Source organism: Pseudophryne corroboree, chromosome 4 (assembly GCF_028390025.1).
Source record: "Pseudophryne corroboree isolate aPseCor3 chromosome 4, aPseCor3.hap2, whole genome shotgun sequence".
NCBI lineage: Eukaryota > Metazoa > Chordata > Amphibia > Anura > Myobatrachidae > Pseudophryne > Pseudophryne corroboree.
In genome coordinates, this window is record NC_086447.1 from 86,744,546 (window position 1) to 86,768,359 (window position 23,814).

A 23,814-nucleotide genomic window follows, 5' to 3' on the forward strand; every position below is an offset into this window, starting at 1 on the left:
GGCAGCGTCTGAAACTGATAATGACAGTTTTGTACTACAAACCTGAGGTACCCTTGGTGAGAAGGGTATATTGGGACGTGGAGATAAGCATCTTTGATGTCCAGAGACACCATATAGTCCCCTTCTTCCAGGTTCGCTATCACTGCTCTGAGTGACTCCATCTTGAATTTGAACCTTTTTATGTAAGTGTTCAAAGATTTCAGATTTAAGATTGGTCTCACCGAGCCGTCCGGCTTCGGTACCACAAACAGCGTGGAATAATACCCCTTTCCCTGTTGTAAGAGGGGTACCTTGATTATCACCTGCTGGGAATACAGCTTGTGAATGGCTTCCAAAACTGCCTCCCTGTCGGAGGGAGACTTTGGTAAAGCAGACTTCAGGAACCGATGAGGGGGAAACGCCTCGAATTCCAGTTTGTACCCCTGTGATACTACCTGTAGAATCCAGGGATCCACTTGCGAGTGAGCCCACTGCGCGTTGAAATTCTTGAGACGGGCCCCCACCATATCTGAGTCTGCTTGTAAAGCCCCAGCGTCATGCTGAAGACTTGGCAGAAGCAGAGGAGGGCTTCTGCTCCTGGGAAGCGGCTGCATGGTGCAGTCTTTTTCCCCTTCCTCTGCCCCGGGGCAGAAAAGAGTGGCCTTTTGCTCGCTTGTATTTATGGGAACGAAAGGACTGAGTTTGAAAAGACGGTGTCTTTTTCTGTTGATGTGAAGTGACCTGGGGTAAAAAGGTGGATTTTCCAGCCGTTGCCGTGGCCACCAGGTCCGATAGACCAGCCCCAAATAACTCCTCCCCTTTATACGGCAATACTTCCATTTGCCGTTTGGAATCTGCATCCCCTGACTACTGTCGCGTCCATAACGCTCTTCTGGCAGAGATGGACATAGCACTGACTCTTGATGCCAGGGTGCAAATATCCCTCTGTGCATCACGCATATATAGCAATGCATCCTTTAAATGCTCTATAGTTAACAAAATACTGTCCCTATCCAGGGTATCAATATTCTCAGTCAGGGAATCCGACCATGCGACTCCAGCACTACACATCCAGGCTGAGGCGATTGCTGGTCGCAGTATAACACCAGTATGTGTGTATATACTCTTTAGGATATTTTCCAGTCTTCTATCAGCCGGTTCTTTGAGGGTGGCCGTATCAGGGGACGGTAACGCTACTTGTTTAGATAAACGTGTGAGCGCCTTATCTACCCTAGGGGGTGTTTCCCAGCGCATCCTAACCTCTGGCGGGAAAGGATATAGTGCTAATAATTTATTAGAAATTAGCTGTTTTTTATCGGGGAAACCCCACGCTTTATCACACACCTCATTTATTTCATCTGACTCAGGAAAAACTATTGGTAGTTTTTTCACCCCCCACATAATACCCTTCTTTGTGGTACTTGTAGTGTCAGAAAGGTTCAATGCCTCTTTCATTGCTGTGATCATGTAACGTGTGGCCCTGCTGGACATCACGTTTGTCTCGTCACCGTCGACACTAGACTCAGTATCTGTGTCTGGGTCTGTGTCGACCCACTGAGGTAACGGGCGTTTTAGGGCCCCTGACGGTGTCTGAGACGCCTGGACAGGCACTAATTGATTTGCCGGCTGTCTCATGTCGTCAACAGTTTTTTGCAAATTGCTGACATTATCACTTAATTGTTTAAATACAATCATCCAGTCAGGTGTCGACTCCCTAGGGGGTGACATCACTAACACAGGCAACTGCTCCGCTTCCACCTCATTTTCCTCCTCATACATGTCGACACACGCGTACCGACACACAGCACACACACCGGGAATGCTCTGATAGAGGACAGGACCCCACTTAGCCCTTTGGAGAGACAGAGGGAGAGTCTGCCAGCACACACCCAGCGCTATATATATATATACAGGGATAACCTGTACTCCCTTATAGCTGCTGTTAATATATTTATTTGCTGCCAAACGTGCCCCCCCTTCTCTTTTTTACCCTGATTCTGAAGCAGGACTGCAGGGGAGAGTCAGGGAGCCGTCCTTCCAGCGGAGCTGTGAGGGAAAATGGCGCTTGTGTGCTGAGGAGATAGGCTCCGCCCCTTCACGACGTCCTTATCTCCCGCTTTTTCTGTGTAAAATGGCAGGGGTAAAATACATCCATATAGCCCAGGAGCTATATGTGATGTATTCTTTTTAGCCACCTAAGGTATATACTGTAATATTGCGTCTCAGGGCGCTCCCCCCCCAGCGCCCTGCACCCTCAGTGACCGGAGTGTGAAGTGTGCTGAGAGCAATGGCGCACAGCTGCGGTGCTGTGCGCTACCTTAGTCTGAAGACAGGATCGTCTTCTGCCGCCGATTTCACCGGACCTCTTCGTCTCTTCTGGCTCTGTAAGGGGGACGGCGGCGCGGCTCCGGTGACCCATCCAGGCTGAACCTGTGATCGTCCCTCTGGAGCTAATGTCCAGTAGCCTAAGAAACCCGATCCACTCTGCACTCAGGTGAGTCCGTTTCTTCTCCCCTTAGTCCCACGATGCAGTGAGCCTGTTGCCAGCAGGACTCACTGAAAATAAAAAATCCTAAACTAAACTTTTATTCTAAGCAGCTCAGGAGAGCCACCTAGATTGCACCCTTCTCGGCCGGGCACAAAAATCTAACTGAGGCTTGGAGGAGGGTCATAGGGGGAGGAGCCAGTGCACACCACCTGATCCTTAAGCTTTTATTTTGTGCCCTGTCTCCTGCGGAGCCGCTATTCCCCATGGTCCTTACGGAGTCCCAGCATCCACTAGGACGTCAGAGAAAATTAGGGTCCATTAAGGTTCAAATTTCGGCCCTGTCGATTTTCTTCCAGAAAGAACTGGCTTCAGTTCCTGAAGTTCAGACGTTTGTCAAGGGGGTACTGCATATACAGCCTCCTTTTGTGCCTCCAGTGGCACCTTGGGATCTCAATGTAGTTTTGGGTTTCCTAAAATCACATTGGTTTGAACCACTCTCCACTGTGGACTTAAAATATCTCACTTGGAAAGTGGTAATGTTGTTAGCCCTGGCTTCAGCCAGGCGTGTCTCAGAATTGGCGGCTTTATCCTATAAAAGCCCTTACCTAATTTTTCATACGGACAGGGCAGAATTGAGGACTCGTCCTCAATTTCTCCCTAAGGTGGTTTCAGCATTTCACTTGAACCAGCCTATTGTGGTGCCTGCGGCTACTAGGGACTTGGAGGACTCCAAGTTGCTGGACGTAGTCAGGGCCCTGAAAATATATGTTTCCAGGACGGCTGGAGTCAGGAAATCTGACTCGCTGTTTATCCTGTATGCACCCAACAAGCTGGGTGCTCCTGCTTCTAAGCAGACTATTGCTCGTTGGATTTGTAGTACAATTCAGCTTGCACATTCTGTGGCAGGCCTGCCACAGCCTAAATCTGTAAAAGCCCATTCCACAAGGAAGGTGGGCTCATCTTGGGCGGCTGCCCGAGGGGTCTCGGCGTTACAACTTTGCCGAGCAGCTACTTGGTCAGGGGCAAACACGTTTGCTAAATTCTACAAATTTGATACCCTCGCTGAGGAGGACCTGGAGTTCTCTCATTCGGTGCTGCAGAGTCATCCGCACTCTCCCGCCCGTTTGGGAGCTTTGGTATAATCCCCATGGTCCTTACGGAGTTCCCAGCATCCACTAGGACGTCAGAGAAAATAAGAATTTACTTACCGATAATTCTATTTCTCATAGTCCGTAGTGGATGCTGGGCGCCCATCCCAAGTGCGGATTGTCTGCAATACTTGTACATAGTTATTGTTACAAAAATCGGGTTATTATTGTTGTGAGCCATCTTTTCAGAGGCTCCTCTGTTATCATGCTGTTAACTGGGTTCAGATCACAGGTTGTACGGTGTGATTGGTGTGGCTGGTATGAGTCTTACCCGGGATTCAAAATCCTTCCTTATTGTGTACGCTCGTCCGGGCACAGTATCCTAACTGAGGCTTGGAGGAGGGTCATAGGGGGAGGAGCCAGTGCACACCAGGTAGTCCTAAAGCTTTTACTTTTGTGCCCAGTCTCCTGCGGAGCCGCTAATCCCCATGGTCCTTACGGAGTTCCCAGCATCCACTACGGACTATGAGAAATAGAATTATCGGTAAGTAAATTCTTATTATATCCATACATCAGTCTAGATATATACCTGTAGACATATATCAGTGCAGATATATATTTATATCCATACAGCAGTGTAGATATATACCTGTAGACATGTACAGTATCAATGCAGATATATTTATATCCATACATCAGTGTAGTGTAGATACATAGCTGTAGACATGCATCAGTGCAGATAAGGGTGGTCATTCAGAGTTGTTCGCTCGTTGCCGATTTTCGTATGCTGCGATTTGTTGCTAATTGCGCATGCGCAAGGCACGCAGGGCGCATGCGCTTAGTTATTTAACACAAAACTTAGCAGTTTTGCTGTGGCTTCAGCTGCGCTTTTCAGTCGCACTGCTGTTCGGTAAATGATTGACAGGAAAGGGGCGTTTCTGGGTGGCAACTCAGCGTTTTCCCAGCGTTTGCAAAAAAACGCAGGCGTGTCAGGGAAAAACGCGGGAGTGTCTGGAGAAATGGGGGAGTGGCTGGCCGAACGCAGGGCGTGTTTGTGACGTCAAATCAGGAACTAAACGGACTGAGCTGATCGCAATCTGTGAGTAAGTCCGGAGCTACTCAGAAACTGCAAAGAATTATTTAGTAGCAGTTCTGCTAATCTTTCGTTCGCAATTCTGCTAAGCTAAGATACACTCCCAGAGGGCGGCGGCCTAGCGCGTGCAATGCTGCTAAAAGCAGCTAGCGAGCGAACAACTCGGAATGACCCCCCAATAGGATTTTAATTACCTACCGGTAAATCCTTTTCTCGTAGTCCGTAGAGGATGCTGGGGTCCACATTAGTACCATGGGTTATAGACAGGTCCACTAGGAGCCACGGGCACTTTAAGAGTTTGAGAGTGTGGGCTGGCTCCTCCCTCTATGCTCCTCCTACAACTTCGAGAGAAGGATATTACACAGATAGTGGCGAGATTCATACCAGCTCACACACAAGGCAAACTAAGCTAACCAGCTTGAAACATCAGCAACGGCTGAACAATATTACTTAACCAAGTAACAAATCAGTACTTAACCAAAAACTAAGCAGTACTGAACTAAGTAACCACTGCAGGATCACGAAGCGCTGGGCGGGAGCCCAGCATCCTCTACGGACTACGACAAAAAGGATTTACTGGTAGGTAATTCAAATCCTATTTTCTCTTACGTCCTAGAGGATGCTGGGGTCCACATTAGTACCATGGGGATGTACCAAAGCTCCCAGAACGGGAGGGAGAGCGCGGAGGCTCCTGCAGAACTGACTGACCAAACTTCAGGTTCTCAGAGGCCAAAGTATCGAACCTGCAAAACTTAGCAAACGTGTTCGACCAAGACCAAGTAGCCGCTCGGCAAAGCTGTAAAGCCGAGACACCCCGGGCAGCTGCCCAGGAAGAACCCACCTTACGAGTAAAGTGGGCCTTAACAGACGTAGGACACGGCAATCCTGCCGTAGAATACACATGCTGGATAGTGAACCTGATCCAGCAAGAGATCGTCTGCTTAGAAGCAGGACACCCAAGTTTCTTGGGATCATACAGGACAGAGAGTACGATTTTCTGTGACGAGCAGTCCTCTTCACATAGATTTTCAGAGCCCTTACAACATCCAAGGACTTCGATGAAACGGAGGAGTCAATAGCAACTGGCACCACAATAGGTTGGTTGATATGAAATGCCGACACAACCTTCGGAAAGGAACTGCCGACGTGTCCGGAGCTCAGCTCTATCTTCATGGAAGATCAAGTAGGGGCTCTTACAAGACAAAGCCCCCAACTCCGACACACGTCTAGCAGAAGCTAAGGCCAACAAAGTGACAGCCTTCCACGTGAGAAACTTGACCTCAACCTCCTGTAGAGGTTCAAACCAATCCGATTGGAGGAACTGTAACATCACGTTAAGATCCCAGGGCGCTGTAGGCGGCACAAAGGGAGGCTGGATGTGCAGAACCCCTTTTAGAAAAGTCTGAACCTCAGGGAGGAAAGCCAATTGTTTCTGAAAGTAAACAGATAGGGCCGAAATCTGGACCTTCACAAATCCTAACCTCAGGCCCATATCCACACCTGTTTGCAGGAAGAGGAGAAAACGTCCCAGTTGAAACTCCACCGTAGGAAGCTTCTTGGATTCACACCAAGATACATATTTTTTCCAAATACGATGGTAATGTTTAGACGTTACTCCTTTCCTAGCCTGTAGGAATAACCTTGTTCGGAATGCCATTCCGAGCTAATATCTGGCGTTCAACCTCCATGCCGTCAAACGTAGCCGCGGTAATTCTTGATAAGCGAACGGCCTCTGCTGCAGCAGGTCCTCCTGAAGAGGAAGAGATCCGCATACCAAGCCTTTCTTGGCCAGTCCAGAGCAATGAGGATCGCCTGAACTCTTGTTCTCCTTATGAGTTTTAGAACTCTTGGAATGAGTGGAAGTGGAGGAAACACGTACACCGACTGGAACACCCATGGAGTCACTAGGGCGTCCACCGCCACGGCTTGCGGGTCCCTCGACCTTGAACAATAACGCTGAAGCTTCTTGTTGAAACAAGAGGTCATCATGTCTATTTGAGGTACACCCCAAAGATCTGTTACCGCCATGAACACCTCCGGATGGAGTCCCCACTCTCCTGGATGGAGATCGTGTCTGCGGATTGAAGTCCATTCCCAGTTGTCTACTCCTGGAATGAAGATTGCTGACAGCGCCAATGCGTGTTTTTCTGCCCAGAGGATGATTTTTGTTAACTCTGACATTGCAGCTCTGCTCTTCGTTCCGCCCTGTCGGTTTATGTAAGCCACCGTCGTTACATTGTCCGACTACACCTGAATGGCTCGATCTCGCAGAAGATGGGCCGCTTGGAGAAGACCGTTGTAGACGGCTCTTAGTTCCAGAATGTTTATTGGAAGGCTGGATTCCAGACTTGACCCCCGTCCTTGGAAGGTTTCCCCCTGGGTGACTGAGCCCCAGCCCCGGAGACTCGCATCCGTGGTCAGAAGGATCCAGTCCTGAATTCCGAACCTGCGGCCCTCCAGAAGGTGATGTAGTTGCAGCCACCATAGGAGTGAAATCCTGGCTTTCGGCGACAGATGTATTCTCTGGTGCATATGTAGATGAGATCCTGATCACTTGTCCAGGAGATCCAGTTGGAAGGGCAGAGCATGAAACCTTCCGTACTGTAGAGCCTCGCTAAGAGGCCACCATCTTCTCCAGAAGGCGAATGCACTGATGAACCGAAACCCGGGCTGGCTTCAGGACATCCCGGACAATTGTTTGTATCACCAATGCTTTCTCCTCCGGGACAAACACCCTCTGCACTTCCGTGTCGAGGATCATTCCCAGAAAAGACAACCTCCTGGTCGGCTCCAAATGTGATTTTGGAAGGTTCAGGAACCAACCGTGTTCCCTGAGCAGATGAGTCGTGAGAACAATAGACTGAAACAACTTCTCCCTGGACGATGCCTTTATCAGCAGATCGTCCAGATATGGGATTATGTTCACCCCCTGTCTGCGGAGGAAAGCCATCATCTCTGCCATCACCTTGGTGTACACCCTCGGTGCTGTGGAGAGGCCGAATGGCAGTGCCTGAGATTGATAGTGACTGTCCAACAGTGCAAATCTGAGATAAGCCTGGTGTGGCAGCCAAATCGGAATGTGGAGGTACGCATCCTTGATATCCAGGGATACCAGAAATTCTCCCTCCTCCAGACCTGAAATCACTGCTCTGAGAGACTCCATTTTGAATATGAACACCCTCAGGTAAAGGTTCAACGATTTCAAGTTCAAAATTGGTCTGACCGAACCATCCGGTTTCAGTACCACAAAAAGGTTTGAATAATAACCATTGTTTTGCATATGAGGTGGAACTGGGACAATGACCTGTGACTTTTCCAATTTTAGGATGGCTTTCTGTAGGATAGCCCGGTCTGTCAGCAAAGCTGGCAAGCCTGTTTTAAAGAATTGGTGAGGTGGGAGTTCTTGAAACTCCAGTCTGTATCCCTGGGACACAATATCCTGTAGCCAGGGATCCAGGCCGGATGACACCCAGACGTGTCTGAAACGTCTAGTCTCACACCCACCAGCCCATCCTCCAGGCTTTGAGGTCCACCGTCATGCTGAGGATTTTGAGCAACCAGAAGCAGTTCCCTGGTCCTGGGAGCCTGCGGGTGCAGGCTTTTTGGATTTTGCCCGACCACCTCTAAAGAAAGTGGTAGGAGGCTTGAACTTTTTTGCCTTAGCGGTCCGAAAGGACTGCGGCACAGCTGAAGAAAATGGTTTCTCCGTAGAAGGTGTAGCAGAGAGAAGGAAAGGTGACTTATCCGCGGTTGCCGTGGAAATCCATGCATCCAACGCTTCCCCAAATAGAGCCTGACCTGTGTAGGGTAGGCTCTCCATACTTCTCCTGGATTTGAGCGTAGTGTCAATTTTATGATCAGCCGGTTCTTTTATCGCGGTAGATCCAGGGACAGATAAAACCACCTTTTTAGACATCTGGAGACAGATGCGTCCACAATGGGTGGGTTTTCCCATTTTTTCCTATCTTCCTCAGGGAAGGTAAAAACAACCAGAACCCTTTTTGGGATCTGGAATTTTTTCTCTGGGTTTTCCCAGGATTTTTCAAATATAGCGTTTAATGCTTTAGACGCAGGGAAGGTTAGCGAGGCTTTCTTATTGTCAGTGAAGTAAGCCTCCTCAACCTGCTCAGGTGTGGTGTCGTTAAGGGAAAAACAAATCTCTAATGGCCTCAATCATGAGCTGCACCCCTTTAGCAAGGGATGCCGCCCCCCTCGGCACCTCCCCTTCACCGTCTGCAGTATCAGAATCGGTATCCCTGTCATCTTGCATAATTTGGGCAAGTGCACATTTCTGTGGGAACATGCTAGGGGATTTTGCAGGAATAGGGACAGCCTGACCAAACTGCCATAGACTTCTTCAACACCTGAGTTTCAGTCTCAGTATTAGCTACCCTAGTAGAGATCTGAGAGATCATTCCTTTGATAGAGGTCAACTCAGGTTCAACAATAGGGATCTGAGACAAAGCATTACAATCCTGTGTACATGCAGTGGATCCCTCCTGAAAGGAAACATCTTCTGCAGCATATGACACAGAGTCCCTACACATAGCTATGTGAGATATTAAACACACACACACACACACACACACACACACACACACACACACACACACACACACAGAAATATCAGACACAGTTTCCCCCCCAGGTATGCCACAGAGAGAGACACAGAGATTGGAGCCAACCCACACACAGCGCTTTTTGAGGTAGAATTAATGAAACTACCAGCGCTGTCTGTGTACCTTAATAGACTACACAGACTTTACACAGCCCCCCCCCTCCCCTTCTACAACCCCCTGGTACCGCACAGGATAGCTGGAGTTGCTTGGAGGGGCAGCTCTCCCTGTCAGCATCTGTTGTACAGGAACTGCAGGCAGGAAAATAATGCTGAACGCTGCTGGGTCCGCTCTGAGGAGAAGCTCCGCCCCGCCCCCCCGAATATGGCGCTGCTTCACACTCTTCATTATATTATACTGGCCTGAGGATTTCTGCTGGAAGCGATCCGGGGTCCCTGACAGGCTTGCTGACCAGTGTAGGGTATAGGTGCTGGCTCAGGGCGCCCCTCACAGCGCCGCACTATGTACCGTTAACCCCCGGACCCTACCCTGTTGCCGCCATCTTCACACCGGCTCCCCGCTTGCCAGGGGGGGCGGTGACTCACTCGACACCGAAGTCTGCTGACTCCGTAAGGGGGTGGGCGGCATGCTGCGGAGTGAGCGGCTAACGATCAGCACCCTCAGGAGCTCAGTGTCCTGTCAGCGGAGATAGTGGCTCAGACCCCGCAGGGTGGACACTACTCCCCTCCCCCCCCCCCCCCCCCCCCCTTAGTCCAACGAAGCAGGGAGGCTGTTGTCTGCAGCCTCCCTGTAAAATAATAAACTCTAAGGAAACTTTTACTAGACAAACTCTGTAGCGCTCCCCTAGCTGTGACCGGCTCCTCCGGGCACATTTTATAAACTGAGTCTGGTAGGAGGGGCATAGAGGGAGGAGCCAGCCCACACTCTCAAACTCTTAAAGTGCCAATGGCTCCTGGTGGACCCGTCTATACCCATGGTACTAATGTGGACCCCAGCATCCTCTAGGACATAAGAGAAATATATTTATATCCATACATCAGTGTAGATACAGTTGTGCTCATAAGTTTACATACCCTAGCAGAATTTGTGATTTTCTGGCCATTTGTCAGAGAATATGACTGATAACTCACAAACTTTTCTTTCATTCATGGTTAGTGGTTGGGTGATGCCATTTATTGTCAAACAACTGTGTTTACTCTTTTTAAATCATAATGACAACAGAAACTACCCAAATGACCCTGATCACAAATTTACATACCCTGGAGATTTTGGCCTGATAACATGCACACAAGTTGACACAAACGGGTTTGAATGGCTACTAAAGGTAACCACCCTCACCTGTGATCTGTTACTTATAATCAGTGTGTGTGTATAAAAGGTAAGTGAGTTTCTGGACTCCTGATAGACCCTTGCATCTTTCATCCAGTGCTGCACTGACGTGTCTGGATTCTGAGTCATGGGGAAAGCAAAAGAATTGTCAAAGGATCTGCGGGAAAAGGTAATTGAACTGTATAAAACAGGAAAGGGATATAAAAAGAAATCCAAGTAATTGAGAATGCCAATCAGCAGTGTTCAGAAATGGAAAATGAGGGATTCTGTGGAAACCAAATCACGGTCAGGTAGACCAACAAAAATTTCAGCCACAACTGCCAGGAAAATTGTTTGGGATGCAAAGAAAAATCCACAAATAACTTCAGCCGAAATACAGGACTCTCTGAAAAAAAGTGGTGTGGTTGTTTCAAGATGCACAATAAGGAGGCATTTGAAGAAAAATGGGCTGCATGTTCGAGTAGCCAGAAGAAAGCCATTACTACGCAAATGCCACAAAGCATCCCGCTTACAATACTTCAAACAGCACAGAGACAAGCCTCAAAACTTCTGGAACAAAGTCATTTGGAGTGATGAGACCAAAATTGAACTTTTGGCCACAACCATAAACGTTACATTTGGAGAGGAGTCAACAAGGCCTATGATGAAAGGCACACCATTCCTACTGTGAAACACGGAGGTGGATCGCTGATGTTTTGGGGATGTGTGAGCTACAAAGGCACTGGAAACTTGGTCAAAATTGATGGCAAGATGAATGCAGCATGTTATCAGAAAATACTGGAGGAAAATTTGCCCTCATCAGATCGGAAGCTGCGCATGGGACGTACTTGGACGTTCCAACATGACAATGATCCAAAACACAAGGCCAAGTCGACCTGTCATTGGCTACAGCAGAATAAAGTGAAGGTTCTGGAGTGGCCATCTCAGTCTGGAGATCTCAAACGTGCAGTTCATGCAAGACAGGCCAAGAATTTACAGGAACTGGAGGCTTTTTGCCAAGAAGAATGGGCAGCTTTACCATCTGAGAAAATAAAGAGCCTCATCCACAACTATCACAAAAGACTTCAAGCTGTCATTGCTGTTAAAGGGGGCAATACACGGTATTAAGAACTGGGGTATGTAAACTTTTGATCAGGGTCATTTGGGTAGTTTCTGTTGTCATTATGATTTAAAAAGAGTAAACACAGTTGTTTGACAATAAATGGCTTCACCCAACCACTAACCATGAGTGAAAGAAAAGTTTGTGAGTTATCAGTCATATTCTCTGACAAATGGCCAGAAAATCACAAATTCTGCTAGGGTATGTAAACTTATGAGCACAACTGTATATACGTGCAGACAGTCAGCAGTGCAGTCATAGGCCTGCTAGACACTCTAATCTCAATATTTTCCCATGAACCACAAAGAGAATGTGTGACTACCTGCTTTGTTCCCTCTGGCCAGAGTTGCAGACTTTCTGAACATCATGTGGCCATGCTAACAATTATAACACACTAAACCCACTATGATGTACTGTAATACCAGCCCCGCTGCATTATGATAAGTGCATCACACATGAGTGAGATTAACAAAAGACTGAGTGAGAGCAGATAAACAAATTATATTAGACAAAGACAACAGCACTCTACTGAAAGGTGACTTGAAAGATAATTGCCTGTCCGGGCTTGCTGTGTTTATAGGCAATTTGGTCTTCTTAATGAGTGGCGCTGAGTATTGTGTATGTATGTGTTGGTGTCCAGGTGCGACTTTAAGCTGCCTCTATATGAGTTCAGGCCTGGTATGCTTGCTATGCTTTCTGATCTGGTTGTTATTGTGCTACAGTTGCTGCTATTCCCTATATGGCAGACTCTGTGCCTGCCCTGACCTTCCCATTCCTTGGTTTCTGTCCTGACCTTTCCATTTTTTGGTGTCTGCCTTGATCTTTCCATTCCTTGATGCCTGTCCTGACCTTTCTATTCCTTGGTGTCTGCCCTAACTTTTCTGTTCCTTGATACCTGCCCTGACCTTTCCGTTCTTGGTGTCTGCCCTGCCCTTTCGTTCTTTGGTGAATGCCCTGACATCTCCGTTCCTTCGTGTCTGCCCTGACCTCTTTATTACTTGCGATCTGCCCTAATCTTTCCATTCCTTGGTTCCTGCTCTGACCTTTCCATTCCATGGTGCCTGCCCTGACTTTTCCGTTCCTTGGTGACTTTCCTGACCTTTCTGTTCCATGTAACTTGTTTGCACCCAATATATTTCCTGCTGACTTTGTATCGCTTCTGTACATCGGTGTATGACCTATCTTACCTGGCCTCTCTGTTCTCCGATTGGCTGCTAGTTACAGCCACATTAGTCAGTGACTAAGGATCTGTATACAGGACAAGGGGACAACTGGGCAACAGCAAACACAGTAAGGTCTATTAAAAGGGTCTAAGGGAAGTGGACTGCTAAAGACTAGACTGGTCATATTACTAACCGAGTGGAGTAATCAGTGACCATTATAATGAACAATTTGTAGACATAAAATATTGCAACAAGAATGTGTTGAACAGTATATTTTACTTATATTATTTTACATTACACAAAAACAAATGGAAAATGAAAGTTATAGCTAGTGGGGATGTAGTTAAAATGCAGCCGGACGGGATCCCGGTGGTCGAAATACCAATGCCGGCATCACAATCTCGACGGAGACATCGATGCCTGGAATCCCAAACGTTCTGTCAGCGGGACGCGCTCGCGTCCTGCTGCGGCGTGTGGGAGGTTGGGGTTAGGGTTAGGTATTAGAAGGGGGGTTAGGGAAGGGGATGGTTAGATACCAGGGAGGGGGGGTTACGGTTAGGCACTTACAAGGGGAGGTTTGGTTTAGGCACCAAGAGGGAAGTGTTAGATTTAGGCAGCGGGGAAGGGAGGGTTAGGGTTAGGCACCTAGCAGGGAAGGGTAGGCACCTAGCAGGGAGGGGTAAGCACCTAGCAGGGAGGGGTAGGCACCTAGCAGGGAGGGGTAGGCACCACCAGGGAGTGTTAGGGTACTTTCTCGGAGGCTGTCGGGATTTTGATGGTCGGGGTGCCACTGTCGGTATTCTCGCTGGCATCTCGTCCACCGGAATATCATGCCGAATCCATCTAGTGAACCTATATAACACAACTATTTATATTCTTTAAACATTTTGTATAAATATAATTGAAGATAAGTTGTTGCAAAATACACTTGCCATTAACAACAGGGACACCATCAGCTTATTACATGGTATAATCATTTATACAGGAACATTATACACTATTTACAGTATGCTTTCACTTCACTATATTTCACCATACACACATGTGCACAAGGTGTTCTGTACTGGGAGACACACACTCTGCATATTTACTTTGTAATAAGTGATACAAGCTATACAAACAATAAGTCACACATCATAACTTACCGAAATAAGTCCTAAAGATGAAATCAATTACAGATCGGTTGAGCTTAAGTGTGTCTGCGAGACCCAGATAATACTCCCTCCTGGGGATCCACACCGCTTCCTCGTACTCCACGCTGTCTACGCACGGGTAAAACAGCCGCAAGAAACTTCCCTGGAGGAGACAAAACAGACACTTAGTATTGTGCGAGACTCCGGAGCTACAGTGATGGCGAGGATACAAGATACTACAGGGCCCATGGTTTACCTACAGATGGAGCCTCGCTCATCTTGACTTCTCTGCTGCACCTAGGTGCACCAAGGTTTATTAGCATAAGCCATTCATCTATTGTTCTCAGCTGCAATACAATACAGCAGAGATTTTCAACCTTTTACAACTCGCGGCACACTGAACAAGATATAAATATTGCCAAGGCACACTCAAATATAATGGTGATGCATGGTGCAGTTGCGTGTCCTAGGATGTCATGTTGCAGCTTCTCCATAGGTAACGCCTGAGCCACATCTGAGAAAGCCAGAAGAGCCCAACACTGGGGGTAATTCCAAGTTGATCGCGGCAGGATTTTTGATAGCAATTGGGCAAAACCATGTGCACTGCAGGGGGGGCAGATATAACATGTGCAGTGAGTTAGATTTGGGTCGGTTATTTTATTTCTGTGCAGGGTAAATACTGGCTGCTTTATTTTTACACTGCAAATTAGATTGCAGATTGAACACACCACACCCAAATCTAACTCTCTCTGCACATGTTATATCTGCCCCCCCTGCAGTGCACATGGTTTTGTCCAACTGCTAAAAAGTTTCCTGCTGCGATCAACTTGGAATTACCCCCACTGCCCGGGTCCAAAATAGAACTGGCTCAGCAACCACTAAACCCACCGGTATTGATCGTTAAAGGGCCTCAGAAGCAGCAAAACACCGACAGGCCTGGCTGTGCTACTATGGCGGCACACCTAGAGACTGCTCAGGGCACAGTGGTTGAAAAACACTGACATACAGGGAGAACAATACAGCAGGGGATTAAGTCATTACAGCAGGGGATTAAGTCCGACTGCCCTGGCTCAATTAATCCTATTAAAGGGATAGTGAGCAGGGCTCCATCTGTACATCTCAGATGATAGGCGATCTGCACAGGATCTAATTTACAGCCCCTTGGTTCCCTACTCGTGGGTGATGAATTAGTAGGTAATGCACTAAACAGACTTCATACAGTATATCAGAAGAAGGCTCCATCCAATGAGATCCTTTACAACATTACGTGCCTAAAAAGTGACATATAGTTTCCTGAAACACACTTCTCACAACCAGTCATCCTCATGTGGTTTCACTTGCTGAGATAACAAGCTGTACATTCGCCGCTTCTCCTAATAACCACACGCTGGTTTTGGGACGTACGCTGATGGTCATGTGTTCGGGTGATTTTTGCTGCTACTCTTGCACGAAAATCCCTAAAAACAGTAGCACATACATTACACAGTGTGCACGCACAAGGCACAATTGAGACAGAGGGTTTTAGAGACATCTGGGACGATGGACCAATCGGCATCTCAGCACCTATGGACACTGACAGTGGACATCACATTGGAGCCATCAGGTAACACACCTGATCGGGGGGGGGCAGACTGACATTTATCATAGCTTTGTGATCTCAATCCAAAACTATTTGGATGAAGGTGGAGTTTTCCATTAGCTCATGAGCAGGACCTGTCTGGAACTGGAATTTCTGGAATCTTGTCCTATGGGGGTGCTTACAGTTTGGATGACCTACTAATGGAACCGTCTTCCCCTACTTCTATTTGAGCATTCATAGAGCTACGTATGAGCTTTCCTGTGTCACACCCAGGTTGCAGGTTAACAATAGCGGGACAGTGCAGATGGTTGTATACCGTCAGTGTCACAATGACAGGGCCCGCCCGGACCAGCCACCGTCTCACTGCATACCATGTGCCATCATCTCCCACGTAACATCTGAGTCACGTCATCATCTCCCACACATCTATGTCACATATAATCCTTTGGCAGCAATTGTCCAAAATGTTATAAAATAATATTATGCACCATGGCGATTCAGTTTTACAAGTAGGAATCATAAAATAAATCTTCAAATCCAACGTGAATTGCAGCTGCAGACGTCATTCTGTTTGCTGTGCCAATACACCTGACACTGTAGCCCAGTGGTTCCCAAACTCAGTCCTCAAGGACCCCCAACAGTTCATGTTTTCCACAGTCATTACTCACTGACACATAATAAAAGATCCACAGGTGGCGCTAATTATGTCACTTGCGATTCTGTGAGGAGACCTGGAAAACGTGAACACTTAGGGGTCCATTTACTAAGCATTGGATGGAGATAAAGTCGCTGGAGATAAAGTACCAGCCAATCAGCTCCTAGCTGCTATGCCACAGGCTGTGTTTGAAAAATGACAGGAAAGGATACGGTCGTTAGGTCAACACAGCTTAGGTCGACATGTACTAGGTCGACAGGTCAAAAGGTCGACATGAGTTTTTGGTGGTTTTTTTTAAACTAAAAACATTTTTGTACTTTTTCATCCTTGACGATCCACATGAACAATTGGGACCGGTAACCTGTGCCGAGCGCAGCGAGGCAATTTGCCCGAAGCTCGCAAGCCATGCGAGGGGACACAGTGCACTAATTGGGGTTCCCGGTCACTTTACGAAGAAAACAACATAAAAAAGTCCAAAAACTCATGTCGACCTTTTCACCTGTGGACCTGGTACATGTCGACCTAGTGCATGTCGACATAATGTTCATCTCGGCCTTCAGTGGTCGACCTAATGACTGTCGGCCTAAGTTGAGTAGACCCAACGACCCGTACCCGTTAGGAGCCGATTGGCTGGTACTTTGGGAGTAATTTAGAGTTGATTGTAGCAGCAAATTTGTTAGCAGTTGGGCAAAACCATGTGCACTGCAGGTGGGGCAGATGTAACATGTGCAGAGAGAGTTAGATTTGGGTGTGGTGAGTTCAAACTGAAATCTAATTTGCAGTGTAAAAATAAAGCAGCCAGTATTTACCCTGCACAGAAACAATATAACCCACACAAATCTAACTCTCTCTGCAAATGTTATATCTGCCCCACCTGCAGTGCACATGGTTTTGCCCAACTGCTAACAAATTTGCTGCTGTGATCAGGTCTGAATTACCCCCTTTATCTCCAGCGAGTTTATCTCCATCCCAGGCTTAGTAAATAGACCCTTAAGTTTGGGAACCATTGCTGTAGCCTGCCCATTTACTATGGGCCAGTGACATCACAGAGATGAGATATTCCCTTATATAATAAAGTCCTGGTTAGTACATATACCTGAATGGTGTGACCGCTCATCAAGTCGCAGCAGCCCACAGTATGGGGTCCTTTCCCCTGGGGTATCCCACAGAAATGGACACTGCTGTAACTCCCCATGTTCTGCGAATCTTTATACCTCACCCGCCGGCTGACAGGAGACTTCTTCAGGGCCTGGAAGATAAATAGGTTGCGGTTGTTGTCATGTGAATAATCTATGGAAGCCTTTCACATACTGTAGGAGCTAACTCTGATGTGGGAAACTTTGCACCTGGATCCAACCATGCTGCAATGTAGTGGGGGTACATCCATTTATTATTTTTGCATGCAGGGTAAATACTGGCTGCTTTTGCATGTAGCCCACACATGCTGGACAGCTTTATTTTTACACTGCCATTCAGATTTAGGCTACAACACACCCCTCGCAAATCTAAGTCTCTGCACATGTTACATCTCCCCCACCTGCAGTGCAGCATGGTCTTCCCGAGGAGCACAGTCATTCCCAATTCGGAGTCAGCCCCATAGTGTATTTTCACAGTCCAGAATGCAGACATTTAAAAAGTAGAGACGCAATGTGGCATGACTATATAGCACAGACTGTATATATGACCAAGCTGAAAGATATACATGAAATAACAGCAGTGTGTATACAGAAGTAAATATGTCCATCGTGTTCTCTGTCTCATCTTTCCTACAGCAGGCTGCCATGTTAGGATGGAGGAGCGAGAGTCTGGCTTGCTGTGAAGAAATGTCCTGTGAGAGTCAAGGGCGGGACCAGTGATGCCACAGCAGCTTAAGTAACTACTGTGTCAGCCACCATTAATACACTGACCTTGCTTCAGCTATATGTATGGAAATGGGGGAGGTAATAATGATCAGGCTTCATCTAGGGGAAATTTCCAATTCAGCGGTGCGGTTGGTGCGGTGGCTAGAGGGCATGCAATGGCAGAGAAGAGAAAGGGGTCCAGTGTGATTATTGTAATGCTCACAGCAGCATAGAGTATTTAAGGAGAATTTTGTGCTGCACTTGTCATATACCCTATAGCTGCACATTTGTGTCATGGAATCAGGATCCCACTGAGCATCATGTGCTGGTAAAAGAGATAACTAGCAGTTTGTTTTATCTATTGAAACCAGCTACTTATTTGTTTTAAATAGATCTGGCAGCCTGCGTAAGAATGTGATGAGTCTGATTGCAATCTGTGCTTTCACGTATATCCCTTCCTCCTCTCTTTACTACAGCCAGTTGAGCGCTGCACACTACCATATAACATACCTCACATAAAACAGAAAACATTACCACAATGTTTTGCAAATCGATTCTTATTAGAAACGAGTGTCTATGAATTAAGCCCGTGGCCGGGGGTCCCGGTAGGAGTGGCAGGGTATGTTCTGCTCTCTTCCTTCCACAGCTTCACACATTGGCGTTTGACTCCAGAACATCTACTGCCAGGATTACAAGGAAACCACCAATTACATGTGACCACACAATAATGAGGTTGGCACCACTACAGGTTGAGGAACTGTTTCATGAAGAGACCAATGGAATTTGCAATACGCAGAAACAGACATGTGTTAGAATAGGCGTGTTACTGCCGCCTTCCTCTATACAGACATCTCACAAATCCCGCAGGTTGTCTCCAAGGAAACATCCAGACATATTATCCGCGTTTGTCTTACGCATGCCGCACCTAGGAAGATGTACGTGCCATTTACTAAGGGCAAAACAGCATTCAGGTAATTGGACAGGAATGTTAGGCGTGTCCTGTATTAGGAGCTTCATCAACATGCTTCAACTAATCTTTAAAAAAAATAAGATTTTACTCACCGGTAAATCTATTTCTCGTAGTCCGTAGTGGATGCTGGGGACTCCGTAAGGACCATGGGGAATAGCGGCTCCGCAGGAGACTGGGCACAGCTAAGAAAGATTTAGGACTACCTGGTGTGCACTGGCTCCTCCCACTATGACCCTCCTCCAGACTTCAGTAAGGATACTGTGCCCGGAAGAGCTGACACAATAAGGAAGGATTTTGAATCCCGGGTAAGACTCATACCAGCCACACCAATCACACCGTATAACTCGTGATAATATACCCAGTTAACAGTATGAACACAACAGAGCCTCTCAAAAGATGGCTCAACAATAACCCTTGTAGTTAACAATAACTATATACAAGTATTGCAGACAGTCCGCACTTGGGACGGGCGCCAGCATCCACTACGGACTACGAGAAATAGATTTACCGGTGAGTAAAATCTTATTTTCTCTGACGTCCTAGTGGATGCTGGGGACTCCGTAAGGACCATGGGGATTATATCAAAGCTCCCAAACGGGCGGGAGAGTGCGGATGACTCTGCAGCACCGAATGAGAGAACTCAAGGTCCTCCTCAGCCAGGGTATCAAATTTGTAGAATTTTGCAAACGTGTTTGCCCCTGACCAAGTAGCAGCTCGGCAAAGTTGTAAAGACGAGACCCCTCGGGCAGCCGCCCAAGAAGAGCCCACTTTCCTCGTGGAATGGGCTTTTACAGATTTAGGCTGCGGCAGGCCAGCCACAGAATGCGCAAGCTGAATTGTGCTACAAATCCAGCGAGCAATAGTCTGCTTTGAAGCAGGAGCACCCATCTTGTTTGGTGCATACAGGATAAATAGCGAGTCAGTCTTCCTGACTCCAGCCGTCTTGGAAACATAAATTTTCAAGGCCCTGACTACGTCCAGTAACTTGGAGTCCTCCAAGTCCCTAGTAGCCGCAGGCACCACGATAGGTTGGTTCAAGTGAAAAGCTGATACCACCTTAGGAAGAAACTGGGGACGAGTCCTCAATTCTGCCCTATCCATATGGAAAATCAAATAGGGGCTTTTACATGACAAAGCCGCCAATTCTGACACACGCCTTGCCGAAGCCAAGGCCAAAAGCATGACCACTTTCCACGTGAGATATTTTGAATCCACGGTTTTGAGTGGCTCAAACCAATGTGACTTTAGGAAACCCAACACCACGTTGAGGTCCCACGGTGCCACTGGAGGCACAAAAGGAGGCTGAATATGCAGCACTCCCTTGACAAATGTCTGAACTTCAGGCAGTGAAGCCAGTTCTTTTTGGAAGAAAATCGACAGAGCCGAAATCTGGACCTTAATGGAACCCAGTTTTAGGCCCATAGTCACCCCTGACTGTAGGAAGTGCAGAAATCGACCTAGCTGGAATTCCTCCGTTGGGGCCTTCCTGGCCTCACACCACGCAACATATTTTCGCCATATGCGGTGATAATGTTGTACGGTTACATCTTTTCTAGCTTTAATAAGCGTAGGAATGACTTCCTCTGGAATACCCTTTTCTTTTAGGATCCGGTGTTCAACCGCCATGCCGTCCAACGCAGCCGCGGTAAGTCTTGGAACAGAGAGGGCCCCTGCAGCAGCAGGTCCTGTCTGAGCGGCAGAGGCCATGGGTCCTCTGAGATCATTTCTTGAAGTTCCGGGTACCAAGCTCTTCTTGGCCAATCCGGAACCATGAGTATAGTTCTTACTCCTCTTCTCCTTATTATCCTCAGTACCTTGGGTATGAGAGGAAGAGGAGGGAACACATAAACCGACCGGTACACCCACGGTGTCACTAGAGCGTCCACAGCTATCGCCTGAGGGTCTCTTGACCTGGCGCAATATTTTTCTAGCTTTTTGTTTAAGCGGGACGCCATCATGTCCACCTGTGGCTTTTCCCAACGGTTTACAATCAGTTGGAAGACTTCTGGATGAAGTCCCCACTCTCCCGGGTGGAGGTCGTGCCTGCTGAGGAAGTCTGCTTCCCAGTTGTCCACTCCCGGAATGAACACTGCTGACAGTGCTAACACGTGATTTTCCACCCATCGGAGAATCCTTGTGGCTTCTGCCATCGCCGTCCTGCTTCTTGTGCCGCCCTGTCGATTTACATGGGCGACAGCCGTGATGTTGTCTGACTGGATCAGAACCGGCTGGTTTTGAAGCAGGGGCTTTGCTTGACTTAGGGCATTGTAAATGGCCCTCAGTTCCAGAACATTTATGTGTAGGGAAGTCTCCTGACTTGACCAAAGTCCTTGGAAGTTTCTTCCCCGTGTGACTGCCCCCCAGCCCCGAAGGCTGGCATCCGTGGTCACCAGGACCCAGTCCTGTATGCCGAATCTGCGGCCCTCTCTGAGATGAGCACTCTGCAGCCACCACAGCAGAGACACCCTGGTCCTTGGAGACAGGGTTATCAACCGATGCATTTGAAGATGCGATCCGGACCATTGGTCCAACAGGTCCCACTGAAAGGTTCTGGCATGGAACCTGCCGAATGGAATCGCTTCGTAGGAAGCTACCATCTTTCCCAGGACTCACGTGCAATGATACACCGACACCTGTTTTGGTTTCAGGAGGCCTCTCACTAGAGACGACAGCTTCTTGGCTTTCTCCTCTGGGAGAAACACTTTTTTCTGGACTGTGTCCAGAATCATCCCCAGGAACAGTAGACGTGTCGCCGGAACCAGCTGAGACTTTGGAATATTCAGGATCCAACCGTGCTGGTGTAGCATCTCCTGAGATAATGCTACGCCGACCAACAACTGCTCTCTGGACCTTGCCCTTATCAGGAGATCGTCCAAGTATGGGACAATTAAAACTCCCTTTTTCCGAAGGAGTATCATCATTTCGGCCATTACCTTGGTAAATACCCTCGGTGCCGTGGACAGGCCGAACGGCAACGTCTGGAATTGGTAATGACAATCCTGTACCACAAATCTGAGGTACTCCTGGTGAGGATGGTAAATGGGGACATGCAGGTAAGCATCCTTGATGTCCAGAGATACCATGTAATCTCCCTCTTCCAGGCTTGCAATAACCGCCCTGAGCGATTCCATCTTGAACTTGAATTTTCTTAAATATGTGTTCAAGGATTTCAAATTTAAAATGGGTCTCACCGAACCGTCCGGTTTCGGTACCACAAACATTGTGGAATAGTAACCCCGTCCTTGTTGAAGTAGGGGCACCTTGACTATCACCTGCTGGGAATACAGCTTGTGAATTGCCTCTAACACAGCCTCCCTTTCTGAAGGAGTCGTTGGTAAGGCAGATTTGAGGAAACGGCGGGGGGGGGGGATGTCTCGAATTCCAGCCTGTACCCCTGAGATACCACTTGAAGGATCCAGGGATCTACCTGTGAGCGAGCCCACTGATTGCTGAAGTTTTTGAGACGGCCCCCCACCGTACCTGGCTCCGCCTGCTGAGCCCCAGCGTCATGCGGCGGACTTAGCAGAAGAAGCGGGGGAGGACTTTTGTTCCTGGGAAGTGGCTGTATGCTGCAGCTTTTTTCCCCTACCTCTGCCTCTGGGCAGAAAGGACGCGCCTCTACCCCGTCTGCTCTTTTGGGGGCGAAAGGACTGCACCTGATAATACGGTGCTCTCTTTGGTTGTGAGGGGACATGTGGCAAAAACGCTGACTTCCCAGCTGTTGCTGTGGACACTAAGTCTGAAAGACCATCCCCGAACAACTCCTCACCCTTATAAGGCAAAACTTCCATGTGCCTTTTGGAATCTGCATCACCTGTCCACTGCCGGGTCCATAACCCTCTCCTGGCACAAATGGACAGTGCACTTATTTTTGATGCCAGCCGGCAAATATCCCTCTGTGCATCTCTTATGTAAAAGACAGCGTCTTTAATATGCTCTACGTTTAGCAATATAGTGTCCCTGTCTAGGGTGTCAATGTTTTCTGACAGGGAGTCTGACCATGCAGCTGCAGCACTGCACATCCATGCTGAGGCAATAGCTGGTCTCCGTATAATACCAGTGTGTGTATATATAGCTTTTTGGAGAGCCTCCTGCTTTCTGTCAGCAGGTTCCTTTAGGGCGGCCGTATCCTGGGACGGCAGTGCCACCTTTTTTGATAAGCGCGTAAGTGCTTTATCCACCCTAGGGGGTGTTTCCCAACATGACCTATCCTCTGGCGGGAAAGGGTACGCCATTAGTAATTTTTTTGAAATTACCAATTTTTTATCGGGGGAAGCCCACGCTAGTTCACACACTTCATTCAATTCTTCAGAAGGGGAAAAACTACTGGTAGTTTTTTCTCCCCAAACATAATACCCTTTTTTGTGGTACCTGGGGTCACCTCAGAAATGTGTAAAACATTTTTAATTGCCTCAATCATATAACGAGTGGCCCTATTGGACATTACATTAGTCTCTTCGTCGTCGACACTGGTATCAGTATCCGTGTCGACATCTGTGTCTGCCATCTGAGGTAGCGGGCGTTTTAGAGCCCCTGATGACTTTTGAGACGTCTGGGCAGGCACGGGCTGAGAAGCCGGCTGCCCCGCATTTGGCATGTCGTCAAATTTTTTATGTAAGGAGTCGACACTTTCGCGTAATTCCTTCCACAAGTCCATCCACTCCGGTGTCTGCCCCGCAGGGGGTGACAACACATTTATAGGCACCTGCTCCTCCTCCACATAAGTCTCCTCATCAAACATGTCGACACAGCCGTACCGACACACCGCACACACACAGGGAATGCTCTGACAGAAGACAGGACCCCACAAAGCCCTTTGG

The 23,814-nt window shown here is 47.8% G+C and overlaps 2 protein-coding genes across 6 annotated transcripts in view; one reads left to right on the plus strand and one right to left on the minus strand.

The window, feature by feature from the left end:
• TDRD6 (tudor domain containing 6) overlaps positions 1-18,268 on the plus strand; it is a 602,384-nt gene extending 584,116 nt beyond the window's left edge. The window contains exon 13 of the mRNA XM_063915227.1: positions 17,956-18,268. Coding sequence (XP_063771297.1) covers positions 17,956-18,002 — 47 coding nt within the window. The 3' untranslated portion in view covers positions 18,003-18,268. The remainder of the gene's footprint in view (positions 1-17,955) is intronic.
• The window catches only part of PLA2G7 (phospholipase A2 group VII), a 121,707-nt gene that overhangs the window by 28,816 nt on the left and 69,077 nt on the right, over positions 1-23,814 (minus strand). For all 5 annotated transcript variants that reach the window (XM_063915236.1, XM_063915235.1, XM_063915237.1 and 2 more), the window contains 2 exons: positions 17,280-17,432; positions 13,962-14,112 (listed from right to left, as the gene is read on the minus strand). In XM_063915236.1, coding sequence (XP_063771306.1) covers positions 13,962-14,112; positions 17,280-17,378 — 250 coding nt within the window. In that variant the 5' untranslated portion in view covers positions 17,379-17,432. The remainder of the gene's footprint in view (positions 1-13,961; positions 14,113-17,279; positions 17,433-23,814) is intronic.